This window comes from Cnephaeus nilssonii (assembly GCF_951640355.1).
Source record: "Cnephaeus nilssonii genome assembly, chromosome: 1".
In the NCBI taxonomy this organism is placed as follows: Eukaryota; Metazoa; Chordata; class Mammalia; order Chiroptera; family Vespertilionidae; genus Cnephaeus; species Cnephaeus nilssonii.
Window position 1 is genome coordinate 74,633,582 of NC_137072.1, and position 25,313 is coordinate 74,658,894.

At 38.0% G+C, this 25,313-nt stretch overlaps 1 protein-coding gene across 1 annotated transcript; it reads right to left on the reverse strand.

The window, feature by feature from the left end:
• Positions 1-1,546: 1,546 nt before the first annotated feature.
• ENAM (enamelin) lies at positions 1,547-15,708 on the reverse strand (the record flags this gene model as incomplete). Its single annotated transcript, XM_079776854.1, is given in 9 exon segments — positions 1,547-4,393; positions 7,947-7,997; positions 9,450-9,503; positions 10,509-10,784; positions 12,814-12,855; positions 13,538-13,582; positions 13,707-13,775; positions 15,657-15,675; positions 15,677-15,708. Coding segments are annotated over 9 exon segments (3,435 nt in total).
• Positions 15,709-25,313: the final 9,605 nt, after the last annotated feature.

Genomic DNA, 25,313 nt, shown 5'->3' on the forward strand with positions numbered 1-25,313 from the left:
AAATTGATGTGTTAATCATCAATAGTCCAACACAGCCACCAGCACAGCAAGGGCCTTTCTCACATTGATCTTTCTTCTCTCTCTCTCTCTGTTTCCTCTCTCTCTCTCTCTCTCTCTCTCTCTCTCTCTCTCTCTCTCTCTCTCTCTCCCCCAATCCCCTGCCTCTCTCTGTCTCTCTCCTCTCTCCCTCTCCCTCTCTCTCTCCCTCCCTTCCACTCTCTGAAAACAATGGAAAAAATATCCTCAGGTGAGGATTAACAACAACAACAAAAGTCTTTATGTTTCTAGTAGCACACATTGCTAGGACCACTTATACTGTACTATTAAAGAAAACTAACTGTTGAGTGTTTCCTTTATTTGATTTAGGACAGTGTTTCCCAGATGATGAGTTGGCGATGGGATATAACAAGTCCTAGTCTTTTTTGTCTAAGTGCTCAGTCACAGAGTGGCAGTCTGTCTCTACCTACTTTCCTAAGCCTTATACCCCTGCTGCTTGTTCTGGGTAACAAGCCTGTTTCCCCCATACTTCTCCTTGAATGTGTTCCTTTGACTGAGCTGTGTTTACCTGGTAAGACCCTAAGAATATAAAAAATGAAAGTAGGTACCAGTGACTACTATTTCTGAAATATATTCTACAACAATGTTTAGGCTAGGCCAAGAAAAAAAAGTAGGATAGAGTTTAGAGAGTAGATATAATAGAGAGAGACATGCAGTCTTAAGACAGGAAAATGGCACAGTAGGGAGAAAGATAAATTGAAGGGAAGAGAGGAGTCAGAGAAGAAAGGGATTGGTTGATAAGTGACATATTAGGAGATAGAACAAAGGGGGAAAGAGAGGGAGACAAAAATTGAAAAGGTAGATGTAAAGACTAATGATGGTTAAAGATAGCTTACTATGTAAGAAGTGATAGAAAGATGGAAAGGAAAGAAATAGAAAGCTAAATATGGAATGGTTGAGAGAGAATTAAAAGAAGGAAGATAAGTAAGTAAATAATAAAGGTAGAGAAAAAAAGAGGTAGTGGAAGAAAAAAGTGCCAAAAGAGAACATTACTTAGGGGGAAAAAACAACAACACAAAAACAGACAAAGACCAACACAAGAAAAAAATGTACAATCATCAGGATTATACTGACACAGATATCCATACACAAAATGGAAAGTTCATCTGCTTTTCTGTTTTGCAAAACCAGAGCATTTTGCAAGTATAGGACTTTGAGAGAAAAAAGAAGAATCAGCAAGCAAAGGGAAACTAACCCAGACAAGTGGCTTCCAAGTTTCAAGGTGGTGGTGATCATAGTCTTCCTGCCTTTTTGTTTGCTTGTTTTTTAAGGTCTGCACTAATAATGGTAGCACTGGATGTAGTGACTTCAAGAGACCCAACCTTATTAGCACCACTTGGGTCACTACTCCTATTGTTGGAATGGGGGAAAACATAAGGATCACCAAGCAGATCAGATATTTAACCAAGTCTTCAGGGGAAAACTTTGAGAACCACTGTAAAATATCAGGTATTTTTCTTCTCCAAAGAATGCTCAGTTGATATAATTCCTAGGCCTGAAGTAGTAAGCAGTCTTGTGGATTGGTCCCTATTTGGGAATCAAATGGAATGTGTTCATCTACATTATATGGGTCTACAATTATACTCTGAAACTGGGTCCCAGTAGCTAACGCAGCCAATGAGTCAGGAATTTCAGTAGGCGTTATTGAATCCCCATTGAACGGGCTTTGCCTTCCAATGCTAGATGGAGTTCCAGGGCTGGAGGAGTGATACTTTGCTAATTTGGAGCCAAAGCATGGTAACTGTAGAATGCTAGATGGTCTTTGTTGCTGCCTTTCGCCCTCATTTCCTTGCACTTCACTTTGGATTTCTTCTGGCTTGGGGCCTTCATCAGGTGTGCTGATAACAAGCTGCTCGGGAGTAAGGTCAACCATCCTTTCATTAAGCTGGTTGCCTTCAATTATTGGTTCCAAAGCATTGTTTCCATCTCCTCCAAAGTCATTTTTGAGACAAGGTGTATTCTTTGATTGAAGGGAACTGGCTTCAGAAAAGGGCATAATTCCTTTTTGGCCCAGTTGATTCTTTATAGAACACGGTGTGTTCCTCCTCAAAGTGGACACATCATCTCTAAAAGGACTTGGGTTTTGACTTTCTCCAGGCTGTCTTTGCTCTGAGCTGTTTCTTTGGCCAGGTAGGCTGCTTGTCGGGGAGATGGTATGTCTTGCTTGCTTAGTATGGCTATCTTTAGTATACAGGGGACTGGTGTCTTGGTTCTCCCCTGGTGCAAGACCAAAGGATGGAGTGTAGTCTTGTAGAGCAAGTGGATTGTCCTTGTGTCCAACAGAGCCACGAGCACAGCAAGGGCTTCTTTGGCTTTGGTGAAACAAATGTGCTTCTTTTTGACCTGCTGAATAACTTGGAGGAATTAAGTCGTGGAAAGCCAAGTGTTCGTTGTCTGGTGAATTTAACCTAGTATTCTGCATTCCATAATTCAAATTCTCACCTTCACGCCATATTGGATTTTTCTGAAGCCCAGCTGGGGAGTTACTGGAATAGTGCGGGTTCTCTTTCTGGTGTGGTGGACTAGCAGGGGCTTTATGTAAATTGGTTGGCCGATCCCAGAAATTTCTGTTAAAGTATGGTCTTCTTTCTTTCTGTCCTTGGGTTTCTATCCTATGGTCCCAGGAGTTCCAAGAAGGAAACAGAGAGCTTTCTTCTTGTTCAACAGGTCTGTTGGCATAATAGCCCCTGTTCTCCACAGGTGGTGGCACAGTGGGAATTGTATTATATGATGGGAAATTCTCATCTGCATTCCAGGGGTAAAATTCACCATAAGGAAAATCCTCCCTAGGTTTCGACGGATTATCTAAGGAATAGGGAAGGTACTCCTTTGGTCGGTTTGAGGTATACTGTTCATCTTTGTAGTGCCTAACTGTGGCGCCTTCTTTAAAGCGCGACTCCTCCACACCCCATCTACTTTGTCCTGGAAAAGGTTCATCTCCAGTTGGATCAATTGGGTCCTCTTCATTATAAGGTACTGTCTCTTTCGGGTCTGGAGTATTTATGGGATACAGCGGATCTTCCGGTTGTCCCATATTATTGGGAGAATCATCTCTCTCATCCCATGTATTGCTTCTAATGTATGGTGAGTTTTCCCTGGGGTCATAGGGGTTATAGTCAGGGTAGTACACATCTGCCCTAGAGCCATGGGAAGGATGAGGTAAGTGTTCTTCCTGCCTGCTGGGATCTTCCTTAAAAGGTGGAGAGATGTCTTGGTGGTTCCAAGTATTTCTTCCAGCAGGAAAACGTTCTCCTGCAGGGGAAGGGATGTCCTCAGGGTATGCAGGCTGATAGGTACTGTGCTTTAATTCTGGCTGATTAGTTTCTGATTCATATGGGATCCTTCTTGGCTCTAAAATAATCCCTTTGGGCAAATTCTGGCTTTGGGTTTGTCCATCAGAATTTGGGGCTCTTCTGGAATCTCCTCTTGGATAATAAGAGTTTTCACGTTGATCAATAGAATTTAAATTTGGGAGTAGCATGTTGCCCTCGGGAGGAGGCAGTTTATAGTTTGATTTATTAGCTCCATTATCTTGAGAGTTTCTCCAGGGGCCAGTTGGATCTCTTGTAGGAATGACTACTCTTTCTTTTTGACCTAATGGCTTTTCTCTTGGATTTTGAATTTTTTCATTGCGACCAACAGTACCATGTTTGGGACCCAAAGGAGCAACATTGGTTCCCATAGGGTGTTTATTTGGCCCCTGAGGTTTTCTTCTGAAATTTGCTGGATTTCCTGCAAGATTGGGAGAATTGCCTCTTGCAGTGGAAGCATAAGGTCTGCGATAAATTGGATTTCCTGGACGAACAGCTTGTTTGCCTTCCAAAGCATAGGAGTTCCACCGAGGACCCCTTTGGACTGGATTTCGGTAAAAAGGCCCATTCTGTCTGTGTCCCACGGCAGTACCAGTGGGACGCCATTGTCTTCCCACAGGAAAACTTGGAAAGTTAGGATTTGGGTAATTTCCACGAATATTTGGCTGACCTGAGCCCCATGGGATTTGACTTCTTGTTGCCCCCTGGCCTGAAACGTTAACTGCAGGGTGTGGGTTGACCCCATTTTGAGCTGTAGGGTTGCTCCCAGTGTTGGGCCCATGGCCACTGTTTCCTGTTGGGCTGGTGTCATTTCCACCTGGACGCCCTCCGGGATTGGGTGCATTTGGTTGGGTAGAATTAGTCTCAGGAACTGTTGAATTAGATGAGGGCTCAGTGGCTGGACTTTCCGTTTTAGGAGGGTCTTTTTCTTTGGGTTTTTCAAAATCTTGTTCAAACATTTCCTCTGAATAATAGGGAGGACGACCTCCAAATCCCTGATATCCAAAATATCCAAAGTAAGGATTCTGTAGGGAAGAAGATAGACATTGACAATTACTCTCTGCTTCCCACCATGGTGGTGCTCAGAATTTTTTAATGTGATAGGGAAATTTTATTAGCCACATGCTTCTTTTAACACTAATGACTTAAGCTTTCTTTCTTGACATTTGATTCCTCCTTGGGTTCTATGACCCTTTTCCCTTCTGGTTCTTGTACTTTCTGACCATTACCTCTCAGCTTTCTTTTTCTTGGCCTGTACTCTAAAACTATTTTTTTTAAAGGTTTCCATCCTCTATCCTTATTCTCCTGTTCTCATTTTACACATTTGCCTTGAGCAAGCTATTGCAGCCAAATTCTTTTACTACAAATATATGCCAATGACTCCCAAAGCCACAACTCTGGTCCATCCCATTCTCTCCTGAGGTTGAGACAGCAGGACAGCTTCACTGAAGATCTCATGAGTCCCTCCAACAGAATGTACCCAGACTAGACTCATCTTTCTCTAAACCTCCTTCTCCAATATTCTATATCTAAGTAGTATTCACCATGATTTACTCAGTTTCCCAAGTTGTTTCTGTTTGTCTCCTTTATGTCCTGTAGTGATTAATGACCACATCCTATTAACTCTAATTTTTTGTTCTCCTCCTTTTATCCCCCAAACCCCTGAACTATTGAAATAGTTTTCTTACAGGTTACTCTGGATGTAATATTACCTCCCTCCTTGCTTTTCCATTGCCACCAGAGTAGTGGAGTTTGGGGGTTGGGTGTGTGGGAAAGTTCTGTCACTTTCCTCTTTATTTTTTAATTTTAAAAATCTTTTTATTGATTTCTGATAGAGGAAGGGAGAGGGAGAAAGAAGAACATCAATGATGAGAGAATCATTGATTGGCTGCTTCCTTCACACCCCCTACTGGGGATCAAGCCTACAACCCAGGCATGTGCAATGACTGGAAATCGAACCTTGACTCCTGGTTCATGGGCCCACGTGTAACCATGGAGGCATACTGGCTGGGCTAAATATAATTTAAGGTTGCCCTTGCCTTACAGGATAAATTCTAAACATTTGGCTAACATACAAAGCAGTACAGTGTCATGCTAAAGAGTGGGTCTCTAGACAGATATGGATTAAAATCCCAGTTCACCAGAATTAGTAGTATGGCTCTCAATTTACTTATTTGAAAAATGGAGATAATAAAAACAAACTACCTCATAGGTTTTCATGAGAGTCAAATGAAATAATATATGTAAAGCTCAGTGCCTGATACTTGGTGAGGGCCTAACAAGGGTTATAATTGAATAATAATGAATAATAATTTTCAATAATCACCTAGCCCATAATCATCCAGCCTCATTTCCTCCTCCTTGTATTTTATGTGGTTGTAAATCACAGCTGCTACTTGCAGCATTATTCACAATAGCCAAGACATGGAAACAACCTAAATGTCCATTAACAGATGAATGGACGAGGAAAATGTGATATATATATAATAATATATAATATATAATATATAATATATAATATATATGAATATTATTCAGCCCTTTAAAAAAAGAAAACTGCAATATATGCCAACATGAATTAACTTTGAGGACATTATGTACTAAGTGAAATAAGCCAGTCACAGAAAGATAAATACAGCATGATTCCATTTGTATAAGGTAACTGAAATAAATACATAGAATCAAAGAGTGGAATGGTGATTGCTCAGAGCTGGGGGAGGGGGAAATGAGGAGTTACTAATTAATAGGCATAAAGTTTCAATTAAGCAAGATGAATAAGCTCTAGAAATCTGTGAACATTGTACCTATAGTCAACAATACTGTACTGTATACTTCAAAATTTGTTAAGAGGGCAACACATGTGAAGTGTTTTTATCATAATACATAAAATAAAAAGAAAATTACAACTAGTTATTTGAATACTCTATTCTCTCTGTCTTTCAGTGCCTCTGCACGTAGCTTCTTCATAGAAAACCTTCTCACTGACACATCTATACCTCCTGGCAAACTTGACTCATTCTCAGGATTCAGTCTGAATGCTCCCTTCTCTGTCCTGACTTCCAGGGACAGAATTAGGCTCTATTCGGGTTGTCCACAGCAGCATAGACTTATGCTATAACAATTACCCATTGCACTGCAATTGCTCATTTTCCTGGGATTCTCCCACTTGATTCTCCCATGTGAAGGTTTTGAGTGAAAAAAATTCTTTTCATCTTTGTTTTCCAGGTACCCAGTACAGGGGAAGTGCTTAATAAATGTTTCATGAGTGATGCAGTCATCATGAGCTCTGTCAGTGTTTGTTAGACATCTGTGTGGCATTTAGGTCATTTAGTTTTCTTTTAAAACAAACACACTCTAGGGAAAAAGTATTTTTAATCTCTGTTTGTGGATGGAGATGATGAGACAGGTGGCTGTGGTGATGTCTCTGACATGTAGGAAATCAGACAAGGTCCTCGGAGTTGGAATACAGATTTCTTAATGCCTACGCCAACTGCCTGGGTCATTCAGCCTCACTTTCTCATGTTATAGTTGTGAAAATTTGAAGTGTCAGTGTTTAGGCTGCATACAATTATCTGACTCATTTTTACTTGGGATTATTTCACAATGATATTTTTAAAAGCACCTTATGCCATTACTAATAGTAATTAAAGTATTTTTATTGATTTTTAGAGAGAAAGGAATGGGGGAGAGAGAGAGAGAGAGAGAGAGAGAGAGAGAGAGAGAGAGAGAGAGAGAGAGAGACATCTCCTGTGCACCCCCTACTGACGATGGAGACCAAAACCTGAGTATGTATCTTGACCAGGAATTGAACCACCAACCTTTCGGTGCATAGGATGACGCTCAATCAACCGAGCCACATCGACCAGGGCTAACATAGAATTTTTAATGTCACTGTTTTAAGTCCCCACTTCCCAGATCTATCAGGTTTTTGCATTTGACTGAGGACATAGCACATATCTAGGAAAAAAGAGGTGGCATGCTGTGCCACCATCACTGCAAGGACTTTTTGATGACACAGTGCTGGAATATATTAACAGCCTATCCCTCTATGACATGCGCTTGGCTCTTCTCCTAGTGTGGCATCATAAAAATGTCATTGAACTTGTGTCAGAAGACTGGGGTTCTGGGTCCAGTTTATCCACTAACTCAGTAGGTGAAATTAATTAGTAATTTATCTTCTCTGGGCTTTGATATATTTGTACAATGAGGGAGTTAGATGATTACTTCTCTTGTGGGGATAACATTCTAAGATGCTTTTACTTCCTTCCCTGTTTACTAGTTGCTCCATCACTGGAGCATAGGTTATCAGGTTAGCCTTCTTTGACAGAGAGGGAGAGTAAGAGAGAGGGAGGGAGGGAAGGAGGAAGACTCCAATACATGTAGAAGAGAAATGATGTATCACATTTATTGTATTTTTACTGGCTTGATTTATTTCACTTTTTCTCCCTTATATCATGGGCTCTAGAGCTATATAGGTTCATGGGTTGGATTTTAGTTTTCTTATTAGGTAGGGATAAAAAAAGTAGGGACTGAAAGGTTGTAATTGCTAATGGGGAATGTAGCTTTACTTGTACTTACCCCCCCTTCTTCATTGCTGACTGGTGGACGTCCATAACCTGGTGGTACCCTCTGAAAGGTGAAAAACACAGTGAACACAAGAGAAAACCACTTCCTATGCTGCTATTTGTTTGTTAGACTCGAGGTGTCTTAAAATAGTTTGTATCAGTGATTGGGTGTCAGCACTGTTAGCTTTTAACATCTGAGTCATTAGTTCTCACAATCCAGCTATTAATACTTACAACTATAATTATAATCTGACAGTGAATACTGGTAAATACAATTGCTTCAGAAGGATCCTAGTTCATCCTACTGAAAATATCATCTCCTAGCATTCACCTGGCCCCATCACCTCAACACACACACACACACACACACACACACACACACACACACTCACACACACAGATGGGAGGGGTGAAGGAGAGGGGGAAAGTGGGTTGAGTGCCATTAGGGTCCAAACATCCATATTAGAACATGTAATAATGAAGATTAAATAATGATGCTATTTTTAGATCATCTACTTCACATTTAGGGTGACAAATTGACAATCCTTTCTGCATTATTACTATAATGTTTTTATTTGACCAAGGTTTATTTTTCTACTCAAATTTGAGGGCTGGGTTTCTACTCAGAGGAGGGTTAGAAAAGCAGTTTACCTTCCACAGATCTTCCAGAATTTTATGTACATGCGGTTAATAGCTACTTCAGCATGAGACTCATGCTCATCTGCTTTTTAACTATTCACCCGGTACTGCCTTAGTTTCCTTACTTCAGTATGCCCAGTAAAAGGAAGTAACTTTTTTAAGGGAAAAAAGTAAGGAACTTTTATAAAAATGAATTGTTCCTTGTTAACAAGAAACCTTCTTGGTTATAAGGGTGATAAATAAGAAAAACCAATGAATGAAGTCACCAAATATTTATTTATGTTACTTTAACAGCAACTGGTCTTTACTATTTCTTTAGTTTAAATAGTTTATTTTGCAATTCATATTTTTAATGCCTGTGATGCAATTTCAATATTATATTTTATTTTAATGACTTTAAACTTTAAAGGATTCTTGTAAATATTATTTTGTATGTTTTTTTTTAATAATAAAATAGCTGTGGCTAGAAATAAGATATGATGGAAAAGTTTTTGTCTAATCATAGCTTATCTTGTGATTTTCAAATTCCATTTTGTTCAAATTTCCCCATTACATTAACTGAGGATAATCTTTGTGTTGTCAAATCTTTTGAGGAAGCAGAAAATGGTAATGAAGTAGCACAACTTTTAAAAATTAACTCATTAACTAAGTTATTAGCAGTTGTTGGATGATTTAGGCTGTGTTCATGCCACCAATTTGAGTAAAAAGTTCACTTAAAAATTCTTTTTTCCAACATGATCACTGATGTAATGATTTTGTTCCATGCTCTCTAGGATTGGCACATAGCATTCCTTTTAGAGTGTACAAACTTATATTAGTTTGAAATATAACATGCTAATATTATTTTTCACTTCTAATACTAAGAAGAAAAACTCACATGCCATGGTGGCTGTTGATAGGGAAAGATCCCATTGCCGAATGGTGGGAATGCCTTGAAAGAAAGAAAGAATTGTCATGATGTGGAAGTGAGAATATATGAAAAATGAAACAAAACTGGTAAATACAATTATTTGAAACTTGGGAGTCTACATCTCCCTTTGCACTAAACTGTGCTTTTTAATTGTAGGCCAGAGATGATAATAACAACAACAATTAGTATTAGTATTATTGAACACATGTCCTAGGTATTGTGCTGAGTATTTTATATTGGTAAGCTTACTTAATCCTCACATAACCAAAGAAAATATGTGCTATCATTATTCCCATTTCACTTAAGATTCTGAGGTTCAGAGAAGTTAGACACTTGTCCCAAATCTCATAGCTGGTAAATGATTGAAACCAGGAGAGTCTTTTCATTTAATTTTGTTTTCTTTACATCTATAATAGTGTCTAATAATAAATGCTAACCTTCTAAAAGACAGTCGTTTGGAAGCTCCACATGAGATGAGATCTTGAGAAACCGATCAGTTTTCGTGCTTTAAGTCAGGACCATCCTGAAGTACTGAAGCAGTACTGTCTTTCAGGGCAACATTTTAGGTAATCAAAATGTAGAGCTTGCAAGGGTCATAGAGGTCATTTTGTTCATTTATGGGGAACCTGGAGTCTAGAAAGGTGTAGTGACTTGCTCAAGCTCATACTACTACCCTCCAGTTCTACTACTGAAGGTAGAACTCGAATCTCTGTGTCTGGACTCTTCCATTAGTGCTCAGATTACTATACTATGCTACCTCTGTATTTTAAAGGGCCTTCTTTAAGGTGAGAGTTTTTGAGTAATTTTAACTCAAACAAGAACTGAAATGGACTCACCAGGCAGTTTTGAATAGGAGGTGACAGCATCACCGTGGAAGAAAATGTCAAAACTAAAGATTCTGTTTTGCTCATAGCAGTCCCCGTGCTCAGCAGCACCGAAGGAAGTATGTATGTGTGGGCAGCAAGGCCCTCCAAATCACTTTGAGGCCATATGACTTGGTTTGACATTTTGCTGGGCAAGCCTCACCTGAGGTGGCTGGGCTTCCTCTTGGGGTGGAGTTGGGGCAGGCGTTGGCTGCTTTAAAGGTCGCTTTGGTGGTGACTTTTTTGGTTGAGGAGGGTTGGGCTTCGGGGTCTCTGGGGCTAGATCCGTCTTGCCCTGGCGTTTGGATGCTGAAGGAGATGAGGGTTTCTTTGGGCGCCCAGTGTAGGGTGGTGGCTGGGGCCACATGGGCATCTGGTACTGTGGGAAGAGCTGAGGGGGTTGCATACCATACCCATATGAGGGACCCAATTGTGTCATCTGGAAAGGGAAGCAAATAACAGAAGGTCACACGAGGGCTGAGATTCTGGCTCTCCCCACCCTCTTGTGTCAGTCTCTATACTCAGCCAGGAATCTTAAAAATCCCATGGAACTTAACAATGGAAGCGCCAAGATCTTTAGCTAGCATTCCCTTACATGTTATCTCACAGAAATTAATTTCATTCAGTCTTCTAGAAAACCAACCAACCAACCAAACAAAGCAAAGGACAAATCGGGTAAGAAATTTCAGTTTAAGAATAAAGCTCTTACAGTTAAGAACTGTATAAGTCAGGTTATAGAGGAGTTGATGTCACATTCAAAACCCCTGTGACTTGTTAGAGGCTGAAAGAGGAGGAGGAAAAGCAAAAGGAATAAAGTGAGAGTGTTAAAAAAAATGATAGAGAGAGAGAGAGAGAGAGAGAGAGAGAGAGAGAGAGAGAGAGAATTCTGTTTGTGTAAACACCCTTAATGGTGCCTGCGCTTCTTGATTGCAGGTGAATCCTCATTAATTCCATTTTCATTATCAGAATCTCCACAATTTCAAAGTTGACGGGGAAGCAAGAGTAGCAATAATCTGAAAATGCTAATCTAGAAATTGACCTCTTACAACATCAATTCCCATTCAAATGCTCCTTCTCTGTTTTCACACCAGTTTCTATCTCCAGTCTTCATTAAGTAGTCTCTTGCTGTCTATTGGATGATGTACACACACATAGTGCAAATGCGATGTGAACTGATGGAAGATAAAATTGCAACTCTTGCATTAAGATGTAGTATTTTATGACAATTAAGTTGGTGAACACATCAAATTACAGGCAAAGTCACTAAAACCGAGAATGAGAGTTTAAAAGAATTAGGTCAATTGATAGTCAAAAGTAAGAAAATTGACAATGATGATAATTTGACAATTGATGAGGGGTTTTGAAAGAGAATGACTTGTTTTTTTAAAAAAGGTACCGGTATCTTTATTGCTAAAAGGATTACAGCTATCCCACCCTTTTTCCTCATTGACCCCCTCTACCCTGAACCCATCTCCCACACCCCAGACCTTCATACTATTGTCTGTGTCATGGGTTATGCATATCCTATATAATAAAAGCCTAATATGCGAAGTGTCTGGTCGTCTGGTTGACCATTCAACCAATCAAAGTGTAATATGCTAATGATATGCTAAGGCTGTTCAACTGCTCACTATAACATGCACTGACCACCAGGGGGCAGACGCTCTGACCAGTAGGTTAGCTTGCTGCTGGGGTCCAGCTGATCTGGATTGAGTGAGATTGTCCAGACATGCCCTGGCCAACTTCCCATATCCCTCCCTGGTCCTGATCGTGCACCAGTGGGGTCCCTTGGCCTGGCCTGCGCCCTCTTGCAATCTGGGCTGAGGGACCCCCCCCCCCCAAGTGCATGAATTTCGTGCACCAGGCCTATAGTGTGCATATAACTTCTTTAGTTAAAAAGATTAAGGAAAAGCAGATGAAATCCTTGATTTTCCTCCAAAATGGTTTTTATAATCATGCCACGAGTCAAAAGTGACATTATTGTACTAACACACAATTTTGTCTGAAAAATTATGCCAAAAGATTCAACAGATGCTTGATTTATTATTAGTCAGTTCTAAGAATTAACACAGTGATAAGTATAATTAAATTTATTTAAATAAAATGATAATTTATTTCATAATTTTGGTGTTATCTTTCAAGAGAATCCAAATAAAATTTACACTGCCTCCCTTGAATATTTACTATGCTATTTTTTGTTCTCATTATTTGTGGATATATCTTGAGTGATCTTTTCTCAGAACAAATTTCTTTTGGACTTAAAGAGCCCATGTAATTAAAAATGAGTTTTATTTACTTGAAATAACAATAATAATGAATAAGAAGAAAATTTGTTGTAAGAAGACAGGTGAAATTATTCCCCCCCTTGAAACTCTTATAATTAAAATCTGTGTATAGTTACAATGTAATTATCTTTATGTAAACAAGAAATCATCAGAAAGTATAGATCATTAGACATAATAACTTACATGTGGGGAGTTCATGAAGTTGAATTGACCATACCGCATCATCTGTGACCAAAGGAATCCATTAATGTGGCACAAGTGAAACATTGTCATTCAATCAATCCACAAATCATAATAAATAAGTTGAATTTCTTATTTTAAGGTACAAGAGTCATAATATATTTTACTGGTTATTAAAAAAGTTAAATGCAATAAAAACTTCTATGGCATTTTAATTTTTTACTCAGAATTTTATTTTGAGAAGAATAATAGAAAATAAAAATCTTGTCTACTTTGAAGCTATTAAATGTTCAATTCTACTTTTTTGGAATTCAGGATCTGAGAGTGTGATAATTCTATAAAAAGATGATTCTCCTTTCTGATGAGTAATGAGTTTGACTAATGATCCTGGGGATACATCATGTGGAAGTTATTTATATACTTAAATGTCTAACAACCCTTGGTATAAATGGCTACCTTTGCTGGCTTGAAAACTTAGCAAAAAAGCTATCAAATGTAATACAAATTCACATTTAATTTGAGAAGGAATATTGAAATACATAGGTAGGATGGTGCTGAGGAGATTACTACTTTGCCTTAATTTGAGAGTTTAAGTCTTTCAAATCTCACTCCCTCTACCTCTTTCTTAAGACATTTTATACCAGAAAGTTTTCCAACATTTTCCTTTTTAAATGAACTCTCAGGACAGGGCTCTGGAAAACTTTCCCCAGACACTGAACATACATACCTCCTCACTTTTACTGCTAAATCCAGGCATCCGGGGCATGTGCATCTGAAAGTGAGAGGATACCAATGACAAATTCAGAATGTCAGTTGAAATAAGCCCAATAATTTTCTTCAAGCTATGTAACAAAGAGCACACAAAAAAAAGTCCTAAATTTTAAAAATATACTCACTGGCATAGCAATAGAATTACCAAGCAGACCTAGAAAGACCAGGAGAATCCTCATTTTCCCACTTGGTACCTAAAATAAAAAACTGGATTTTATTTTTGGACTATGAAGTAATTATGCTTGGGGTACTCCACACTTATTTAGGCACTAGCCCACCCGTCTGTCAAGAAGAGTGCAGAAGCAGACAGTGAGAGGGGCCTCTGCCGCCGTTTTAACTTTACATTAAGAAACTATTAGGTAGTTATTACCTGGTAGTTTTCTAAGCTACCCAAAGGGTCACAGTATAAAGGAGAGATGAGAGGGAGGAAGTGTGGGAGGGGAGGGAGGGAAGGAGGGAGGGAGAGGTAGAGAGAGAGAGAGAGAGAGAGAGAGAGAGAGAGAGAGAGAGAGAGAGAGAATTGATGCTTGAGAAGATAGAAGATGGCTCATAGCACTGGAATGTGGAAATAAGAAATTAGGAATTTTCCTGAAAAATATAAATACTGCTGGTTTTGAACGTCTAGTTGCTAGGCTGGTTTAGAAAGGCATAGTAATTTCTGACTATATTAATTGTTCAGAATATCTCAGTTTCAATGAGGGCACACTCCAAAATCAGTACTTTAAACTACTTTCTAAGGTGCTATAGACAACATTCCATTATATGGAGGCTAATTAAAGAAGCCGGAATATCCCAGAATCCTATCATTTTCTTCTATTATTTTTTCTTTATTATTATTATTATTATTATTATTATTATTATTTTATCTTTAAAAAAATCATTTCTGCTCAAGGGCTGGTCAGGGAAATAGAAAAACATAGGCAAAAGCCATAAATTCATCTCTGTTAGATACTTTGATTAAACATATGGAGGAAAATATTGAAACTGAAGACATATATGAAACTTGGAGATTGTTTTCATTTATCCTACTTTATTATGAAAGCCTTGTATAATTAGAACTTGTATTTACATATTTGAACAAGATTTATTCTGAAGCATTTCCTTAAGAAAACTGTTCTATTTGCATATACAATAGAGGAAAATAAAGGATTTAGTCAGAATGACTTATTTTCATGGTATATCAGATACAACACAATTCCTAGCATAGTTACCAGCATAGAGACACCATTTTTATTCCTCTTGTTCCTGCTTCTTTCTAGGCATGAAATGCTTCTAGTAGTGATTTGAGCCAATACTCAGCCTTCTGCTTGCTTCCCAGAAATATAATTAAAGGACACTTTAACATTTTCCTAAATTTTAAGTGTAATCAATTATCTTTTATATATCAGAGAAGTTGGGAGAGTGTAATTAAACAAAGGAAGCAGTAATATGTAAATACCTTTTCTCCTAATTAAAGGTTTTCAGAATCATAACATTGTGGAGAATTAAAAATTACAACTGAAGCTAGTGTGTTTAGTATAGGAAGCTAATAAAGAGAATATTGGTGAATGCTTCCCCCCCCCCCCTAAATATACTTTCTAAGATTATGGCCTGAGATTTGGGGAACTTTTTTGATGTTTAATTTCTCGCTTGCTTAGTCATCCATTTAATCTCTATAGTAGCTGTCAGTTAGATTTTTGATGTTATACACTCATGTAGGAAGATGTGGTCTTATATTTTATAAATATAAAATGCCACTCATTTTCTCTTTTGTAAAATTAATATATTATGTTGGATGACTTTTCAGATTCCTTCCATCTCTAAAAAGTTTATGAGTAGGTGAAAGTCTATGATTAGTTATTTTTTGAGCTGAAAATAATATTCATAATGATTCAAATTATTCAAATAATTCCATAATTGTTATGGAATACAATGACTGCATAAATTCTTACTTCTTCCATCCCATCTGTCAACTCAAAAATCCTTTGTTTCTTCTGACATATGTAAAATGTTTTATCCCCTCAAGTATATTTCTGATGAGATTTAGTTTGATATGAAACCTGTGTGTATAAGGAAAAATAAGTAATAATACTCACCAAGTTATCTAACTTAGGAAGAGGTTCCATGTCTGCACTGAAGCAGCAACATTTTTTCACCAAAATTTTCATAAGCCTTTAAGAAAAATACACATTTGGCATGAGAAAAAACTCAATATAGAAATGAAACAAGCAAATGAAATGAATAGTAAAGCCTCAGTTCTATGGCTCAGATGCAATTTTAATTATTTTGCCCAATCATTTCCTCATTAGGGTCTTCAAAAATCAAGCTTAGTCTGTTGTTCTAAGGGAATGTGAAAACTAAATCAGAGAGAAAATGACCCAGGCATTGTACTTGGGGCACTTCTAGTGCAGTGTTGACAAAACTTTACTGCTTTATTGGAAAATGTACAAAATCACAGTGTTAAATGAGATTAAGTAGGTTGGAAGAAAATATAAGAAAAACAAATATACCAAATAAACCAAGGAGTTTCAAGTTTTATCAGAAGATCAGTCTGCAAAACATGGTTATACAACTAATATCAAAGAATGCAATAAGGAAGTCGACCAACATCTCTGACCTAAGTTCCTTTTTTGGCTCTATATTATTTGTGTTGATAATCTCTAATACATACTCACCCAATTAGAAGCTCCAATATTTAAAAAATAACTTGTACTTGAACTTTGTTAGTCTGTTTTTGAAATATATTCAAAATATATTCAAAATGGTCTGCAGTGGAAATGACTACAAATTGCTGAAGCCAGAGATATTTCAAGAAGCAAGACACATTTATTTCTTAATAATAAAACAAATTCTTCATGAAGATATCATGTTCTGTACCAAAAGGCTCCTCCTTGTCAGAAAAGCTTGGGATAGCAAGGTCACATTTAAGCACTGCTGTAGACCTGTACAACCAATCAGCTTTGAGGAAAATGGTCTTGCCAACACAAGAGTTTAAGGTAAAAAAACACATCCAATGTAAAATCTGTAATGTGTTATTATAGGAGCTGTCAAATCAAGTCTATTATTATGTATAATAACAGTCTGGAAAATGAGCTTGTAGCAGTAAGTTTTAGACGATGCTTTCCTTAATGAATTTGGGGCTTTTCAGGTATAGAAACTTTGTTTATACAAAGACATCTAGGAAACAAAGATGAATATTGACTATAATCTGTTGTCATAGATCACTGAACATCATTAAAAGGCAGGTCAATATATGTATTTAATGTTTAATTAACGTATACTTAATATATAATTAAAATGAACTGAATGTCATGGACAACATAAGGCTACACAGTGTTCTTTCTGAACTCAAATATAATTCAGTCCCTGGGGATTCAGAGTTTTAGAGGCGTTGGGCAAAACAGCAAATGGACTCTCAGCTATTCATGGCAATACAACTTCTTTAAACTATGAGCTGAGAAACTCACTGAAAGGGTTATGTTATGGATGTTTTTGGAAACCTGACTTACCATAATAAAGATTTTATTTCTAAATAAATAAATGATACTTTTCATTGACAAGAACAAGCTTTGCTGTCTTTGCTGAGCTTGGACTCTGCTGTTCTCTTACGGCTCCATTTCCAGTGGTGATGTTTGCTTATTATAATGCTTGCATTTGAAAATTAAGAATGTTTAAATTTGATGCCAAAAGCTGGTTCCTACTTTGTATGATTGTGCATATCAGTTCATCCAGTGGTTGCCCAGGCCACTGTTCTCCCAAGGCATGGAAGGTGCCATGTCTTCTCTTGAGCCCGCTAACAACTGTATTTCTTTTTTTCTTTCTTTGAAAAAATATATTTTTATTGATGTCAGAGAGGAAGGGAAAGGGACAGAGAGAGGTAGAAACATCAATGATGAGAGAGAATCATTGATCGCTGCCTCCTGCATGCCCCCCACTAGGGATGGAGCCAGCAACCTGGGCACGTGCCCTGACCGGGAATTGAACGGCTACCTCCTAGTTCATAGTTCGTTGCTCAACCACTGAGCCATGCCGGCTGGGCTAATACTGCATTTCTTAGCCCCACTCCTACACCCTGAATTTAGTACCACAAATTAAAATTGTTCCAGAGTATTTGACATTATTTTTATTATTATTATTATTTTTTCAGTTAATAATAATAGCGCCTTAGATAAACCTCATTAGGTACGATACTGCCACTGTGCAAAGCTGAGAGTATTTGACTTTAAATTAAGCTTTAAATATCTTTTAAGTCTGTAGTTTCCAAGATGTGCAAAGGTATATCTGCTCCAAGCCCCTGGCTATCTTTGTTGGATTTTGTAGAAACTGAGTAGAAATTATGATACTGTACATACTGTATGTACATTAAGATGAATTTTCAAGTGGTAGGATGCTCAGAGCAGTGTATTCATGGAGGTGAAATGTCTGCCGACCCTGGCCTCTGCTTGTTGCCCTTCACACAGAGGCTGGAGTTTTTGTTTCGGCCTTAGCCAGGTAGGTTATTGGGAGATGCCATTAAACCTCACTTTTTATCGTCTTCTCTAGCTATCCTGTTCCCACTGCCCAGGGTGGTTAGTGGTTACGAAACAATTTGTTGTAAAAATCTAGCCAAGTTATTGAATGGGGAAACTCTTAGTAGTGGTAGCTTGGATTGAGAGAACAGCCAAGTCTCTTTTTTCTTTAAAAACTTGATATATTATCTTGAAACCAGTCCTTTGTAACCTTTTCCTCTATACACCAGTTATCTCTACTTATTTTATAAATTCTTTCCCCTCCAAACCATTACAACTGTTTGTGAACATGTTTATGATTTGGCTTTTTAAAAAGTTTGTGTATCTGTTCCCTGCCCCTTCTCTCTATTTGTTATCTTGTCCATAAAACAAATCTTCCTAACTGGGATCTGTAATCCATAACATTGTATATAAGTATTCGTGTGTGTGTGTGTGTGTGTGTAAAAGCACTTTAATTTTTCTCTGAAAGAGAACTCATATCCTCTAAGAGTCTGTGACCTCCCCACTTTTCCTTTCCTCCAATTATTAAGATTTTCTCATTGCCCTAGATTTTAAGCCATTGGGAGCAGCAAAGTCTTCTGACTTTTTTAGTCTAGCTGTGGTAGAAAGAGGCCAGACTTTGGCATTGCCAGACCTGAGTTTAAACTTTTTGCAGATTATCCAACTATTCAATTTCCTGTTCAGTAAATTAGGGAGTAACAAGTTGATTCTAAGAAATAAATGAAATAATGTATGTAGTGTCTGGTACCTAGCAGGCACTGAGTGATGATCAGTGACTAATGGATCAATACACAGGTTACTTGTATGGTTCCACATTACACTTTATAATGATTTACTAAGGACTTAAGAGTAATAAAAGCAGTCATAATTCTTAGAGCAAATTAATCCTCTCTTCTAAGCACTAATGTCGAGCTGAAGGTCTTTGGATTATTTTTAGCAGAATACCCCAACACTGCAGACTTACTGAACTTGAGACACTTGAGATAAAGTTGTCTTAAGAATTCATTTTTGGTGTCCAAATAGTGTCTAAGAGTCCACAAACTTGACTTCTCTCTGGATCCATTCATATAGCATATCCTCACTTCCTAAATTTGAGAAACTCTTCCAGCCTAAGAGAAGAGAAGTGTGATTTAATTTCTCACATATTAAATGGTTAATAATGTTTTATTCCATAAACATTTCCCGAGTGGCCTCTCATGCAAAGCCCCAGCTTAGGTGTCCACCCAATCTGCACAAGGTATTAAGATAGGAAATTTTCTGAGTCAGAACTCAGAATGGGGCTTCAATTCTGGCGTCAGACAATGACTTACTTGTTCTCAAATCTTGGTCAAGTGAATTAATCTCATTAATCTCAGTTTCCTCACTTGTAAAGCGGAAGATAACAATAGTCTTTTCTTCATTGGTTTCTTGAGACTTTAATAGATAATATTTAAAGTTCTTAGCACAGAGTGCAAATAAATATTATAAATAAATAGGTATATAAAGGTTACTTACCTGTGATTATGATTAGAGCTTGCTTAATAGTTGCTTTAACACTGACCAGTGATATATTTCTTAAAGATTCTTGAGGATTGTTTCACCTTATTATGCATATTCATTAAACAAAACAAAACAAAACAATAAAAATAAGAAACAAAAGCCACCCAAGGAGCAATAACACGTATACATAATTAGAACCTAGAAACAATTAAATCATGAAATGTATCAGATTTATCTAGTTTAAGTCCAGTTTTCGCTCTATAAATGCAAGTGTTACTCTGTGGTGTCAGTGAGTTACAGCTGGTGGGTGCTAATTTATTTGGACCACCCTCAGAGGTAGTGTTTACTTCTTGGAGCTCTGAGTAATCACTCTCATATATGTACTCAAGATCATCTTTAAAATGATTTAGAATCGAAGAAGACTGTCTTGTTCTCCATTTTCTCTCTTCATCCTGAGAAGAAAATGTAACCCAATGGTTAAGAACACAGATCTTGAGGTTTGAAATACTGAGTAATGGTGTTCACTGTGCTTGGAACAGTAACCGACTCATACGGGTGCTTCACATGGGTTAGACGTTTTTAAACTTCTAATACTTCATATAAGCTGGTTGTAATGGAGACAATATACTTATTGATCATTTGCTACAAGGATGCTGCTCTAAGCATCCACTTATCATGGATTTAACAACCCTATGAGGTTTTATCACAGTGTAGTATTCCGTATTCTATTATTATCCATATTTTATTATAAGAAAACCCAGACACAGGCCGAAACCGGTTTGGCTCAGTGGATAGAGCGTCGGCCTGTGGACTGAAAGGTCCCAGGTTCGATTTCGGTCAAGGGCATGTACTTTGGTTGCGGGCACATCCCCGGTAGGGGGTGTGCAGGAGGCAGCTTATCGATGTTTCTCTTTCATCGATGTTTCTAGCTCTCTATCCCTCTCCCTTTCTCTCTGTAAGAAATCAATGAAATATATTAAAAAAAGAAAAAGAAAACCCAGACACAAAAATTAAGTAGCTTGTTCAGGGTTACGCAGCCAGTAAATGGCTAACATCAGATAGTTTGGCTCCAGAATCCCCATTCTGTTCTTCCTCTACTCCATGCTGCCTTGGCCTGCATTGAAGCGAAGAGGTTAACACACAGCTTACCTAGCTTTTCCTTTCATAACAATGGTAGCTATTGTCTTGATTTTAACTGTGGAGAAAAAAAATCACAAGGAGTTAGAGTATCTAGTTTCTAGTTCTTGTTTGATCACTCACCAACCCTGAGATTTTGGGAATGTCATTAGACTTCACTGTGTTTCCCCTTTCTTAACAAGAACCTGTCTATATGTTTTCCAAAGCATATGATATTGTCCATCAGCAGAGTAGAATACTAATACTTGGGACTTTCGGTCTAAGAGAACCTTAAAATATGTGCAGTTCAATTCTTATGACATGCCAGATTGAGTGAAGTGGTTTTAGGAAAAAAGCTATTCAACCATTCCCCTGGGAACTCCATGGATTAAGTCATACTATCAGGAGCCCATACATTTAGATTAATTTAGCTCCTTTAAAAAAATCACCTTCACAAAGTTACATTTACTAAAGCTCCCAAAATGAGTGATAGACATAGGAAATCTGCTCCTATTAAGTGCCCCTTGTGTTCCAGGCACAGTTTGCATGAGTGGTGTTAATTATGGTGGACACCGTAGATAGAGTCTGTGCTGTCATGGAGACATTTATCCAATAGTGGATCTAGACATTGTAATATCACATATAATATCGATTGTAGGAGGGATTTTATAGAAGGCATCCCAGAGGAAGTGAGATATCAGCCATAACCTCATATCTGAGTTCAAGGTGGCCAAAAGAGCATAGAAAAGTGTTCAAGGCAGAACACAGTATTGATGAAGTCTGGAGGAAGAATGAGCAATGTTAATTTGAACAACTCTAGACGTCTAACTGGCTGGAAAAGGATTCCAGGACTGAGAGTAGTGAGAGATGAGGCTAAAAGAGATGAGCCAAACAGAATCTCAAGCCCAGTGAAGGACATTTCCATCAAGTAAAGTTAAAAATTGCACTATATCAACATTCTATTCATCATATAAAATGCTACAGAGGAAATCATTTCTAGAATTTTATTTTATAAAAGACCTGTTACCTTATACACTTATTAATTTATTTTTCTGATAAATTCATTGCTAGTAGGAGAATCCAGACAATATGATTTCTGGCCTTGTATCATTGGGCCACCTGTAGAATGAGTAGGTATTGAGAGCTAGGCATGGGAAGTAGGAATATTTCTAGGAGCCATTCCTACAAGAGAATGCCTAGTAATATTTTAACTATACACAGAAGTTGACTGTGAATCATATAAATATATTGTGCTCCACCCAAATGAAATGTCTCCTTATTTCAACTTCCTCAAAATAGCCATGGCTATTTCAACACCATAGGCATTTAGGAGAAGCAGGATGGAGGGACTACGGGAGTGGTAAGAGACAGCAGTCTTAGCCAATTGTGGGCAAATTTTACCAAACCTGATGGCTATGTGAACACTGAGGGTGCGAAAGGGTCCTGTGCTTCATTAGTTTCATTGTGACTCTACTTTGGACTCCACATTGAGCCTGTCTGCGAACTTCCTCTCTGCTGTGCCTACCTACTAATTTTATCTGTGTTACTACTATTTCTTGCTGTGAACTGTCTAAAAATACTTTTTGAAAAGAGATAGATATAAAATATTTAATTAATAACATAAAATGGTGACAGTAAACCTTGTCATTATTGTTTTCTTGTAGTAATAGCACCTTGAAATGGGTAACAGTAATACCTTCATTTACTATGTGCTGGGCACTGTGCTATGTGCTTTAGATGACCTACCTTATTTAATATTCACAAAAAAGCCTACAAAGTAGGTGTGATAATTCCCCTCACTAACATTTTACCTTTGAAAAAAATGGAATCTGAGTGAAGATAACTTGCTGAAGGCTAAAAAGTAGAGTGGGGATTTGAAATTAGGTCTGCCTGTGGTTAACCATTTCACTCTAAAGAGTGTAGCCGTATACGAAGTGTTTTTGCCAGGGGTGTCAGGACACCAGGACAAAGATTCTATAAAGGACTTCTCTGTAAATATGAAGCGGGATGTGAACTTAAAGGAGATAGTTTTGTGGAACTTCAACTCCAAATACTAACATGGATTATAATTTTTAAAGTTTAATGGAAAGTTAAAAAAAATCGTGCTCCTTTTGAAAACAAGAGGCTCTCTTGGTATTGGGAGTGCAGTGCATGCTGGGCAAGATGAATCAACTTTAAATAAACAGTTATAGCAGACTAGATAATTGAGTAAGTGGAAGCTTGGTGAGTCTATCACGTCATTTCTTACCAGACATCGTCTAATCACTTTTTTCAGAATTGCTAACATCTACGCTGACACATCGATAGTGAAACAATGCACACATTTGGTTCAAGCTCCTCTTCCTAAACTGGTCCATACGCATGGAGTGCAGCCCTCTGTTGTGTGTGCTCCCTTTCCCACCAGTCACCAAACAAATTCAGCCGTCCCTTCACAGGTAATGGATCTCATAAGCCCACACTTGGGATGTTAGGCAAATGTGTCCTTGGATTCCAAGAGGCTGATACCCATTTGTACGGAATCTGACCTAGGGAAAGAGTTGTGTACTTCATATATGTTGTTTTTCCCCTCAGAATTCTGATTAGTAGATAGGTTTGAAGATACCTGACTTGGCATATTTGGGCTTTGGGTGGATATACCAGAAAGCTTTAAAGATTCAAGACAGAGAGTCTCTAAGAGGATTTCTTTCTTTTTAAATTTTCATTGATTTTTAGAGAAAGAGAGAGAGAGAGAGAGAGAGAGAGAGAGAGAGAGAGAGAGAGAGAGAAAGAGAGAGAGAGAGAGTGAGAGAGAGAGAGAGAGGAGAGAGAGAGAGAGGAGAAAGAGAGAGAGAGAGGAGAAAGAGAGAGAGAGAGGAGAAAGAGAGAGAGAAGCATCAATTTGTTGTTTCACTCATTTATGCATTCATTAGTTGATTTTTGTATGTGCCCTGACCAAAGATAGAGCCTGCAAAATTGGCATATTGGGACAACACTCCAACCAACTGAGCTACCCAGCCAGGGTCGAGTTCTTTCTTTTTTTTCTTCCACTTTTTACAAGGTTGCAGAAATGCTGTAGTTTCTGCCATCTGGGACTCAGTCCGCCTTGTTTCATGGAGGTAGCCTAGTCCAGACAGTTATATAGAAATGATGTTCAAAATGTGCTAGACACATAACCCCAGGTTGACCTTTTCTATGTCAGATTTTCAAGCATGTCTTTAACACCCAGACAGTTCTAGTTTGTAAATAAATTAGAATGTAAATCCCCATCCACCCTGAAAAACTCACAGTCATTTCCTTCACTGTGCTCACTACAGCTTATTTTTAAGTCATTATCAAACCGGTTGTTAAGTGGGTCTCTTGGTAGAAAGCTGCTGAACCCTGGGGAAAGATGAAAGTGCAGGAAGAGAGCTGAAGGCATCAGCAAAAGGTATTATGACAAACAGCTTCATAATGATCATTTCACAAAGCTAGAAATTGTGCTTCTAATGTCTGCCTCTGCAGAGTGTGGTTGTTGGTACGTGGACTTCCCCCTAGTCTCTAATGTTCATGGAAGAAAGGAATGATCTAAACAGCTGGTTTGATCTCCCTCTTTGGAAAATGCAGCACAGTCTGTCTGTTGATGTTTGCTATCACATGTTGTCTATATGCGTCAACCCGTCCCTACTGAGCATTTTTGAGAGAGAGAGAGAGAGAGAGAGAGAGAGAGAGAGAGAGAGAGAGAGAGAGATTTGTGATTCTATTTACTTATGCATTCATTGGTTGATTCTTGTATGTGTCCTGACTTGTGCCCTGACTGGGGATCGAACCTGCAACCTTGGAGTATTGGGAAGATGCATTAACCAACTGAACTACCCTGGCCAGGACTCATGCTGAACAGTTTTGGATGAAAGAGGAACACACTTAGAAACTCAAAGATTTTATGTGTTTGAGGCTTATTTTCCTAAAGAGAATGTTTTCAAGTTCCAAAAAAATTTAGACTGTGAGTCTTGGTCACTTTGAATATTTGCTTCAACTTGTACAATACCATATACTGGTGGGTATTTGAATGATTAAACTTCAGCCATTCTGAGTCAACACTGATATTGTTGGCAGAATTTTATGTGTTCTTTGCATTTGCTTTTAAAAAAGAGATCATTCATAGCTTTAATTAAATTCTCGAGCGAGTGCTTGACAGCTGTGGTGGTTCTGTGTAGGACAGTGCTGAACAGGAAATCCAAAAGCCTGGGTTTTTCACCCTCTAATAACAATCAGAACTTGAAAAAAGACAGTACTCTTCTGAGCATTAGTCTCCTTACCCATAAATGAGAAGATTGAATTAAATCAAATTTTCTCAAACTTTATTCATGTTCATAATAATTTATGTACTGCCTTTATGATTGTTGCCATTTCCCACTATAACCTGTACTATTCACTTAATATTTTTTAAACAATTCAATTTAAATGGATCTCACTTTTGCCTGGCTGGCGTGGTTCTGTGGTTGAGTGTCGACCTATGAACCAGGAGGTCATGGTTCGATTCCTGGTCAGAGTACATGTCCAGGTTGTGGGCTTGATCCCCAGTGTGGGGCATGCAGGAGGCAGCCAATCAATGATTCTCTCTCATCATTGATATTTCTTTTTTTCTTTTTTGTTTTTTTCTTTATTGATTAAGGTATTTCATATGTGTCCTTA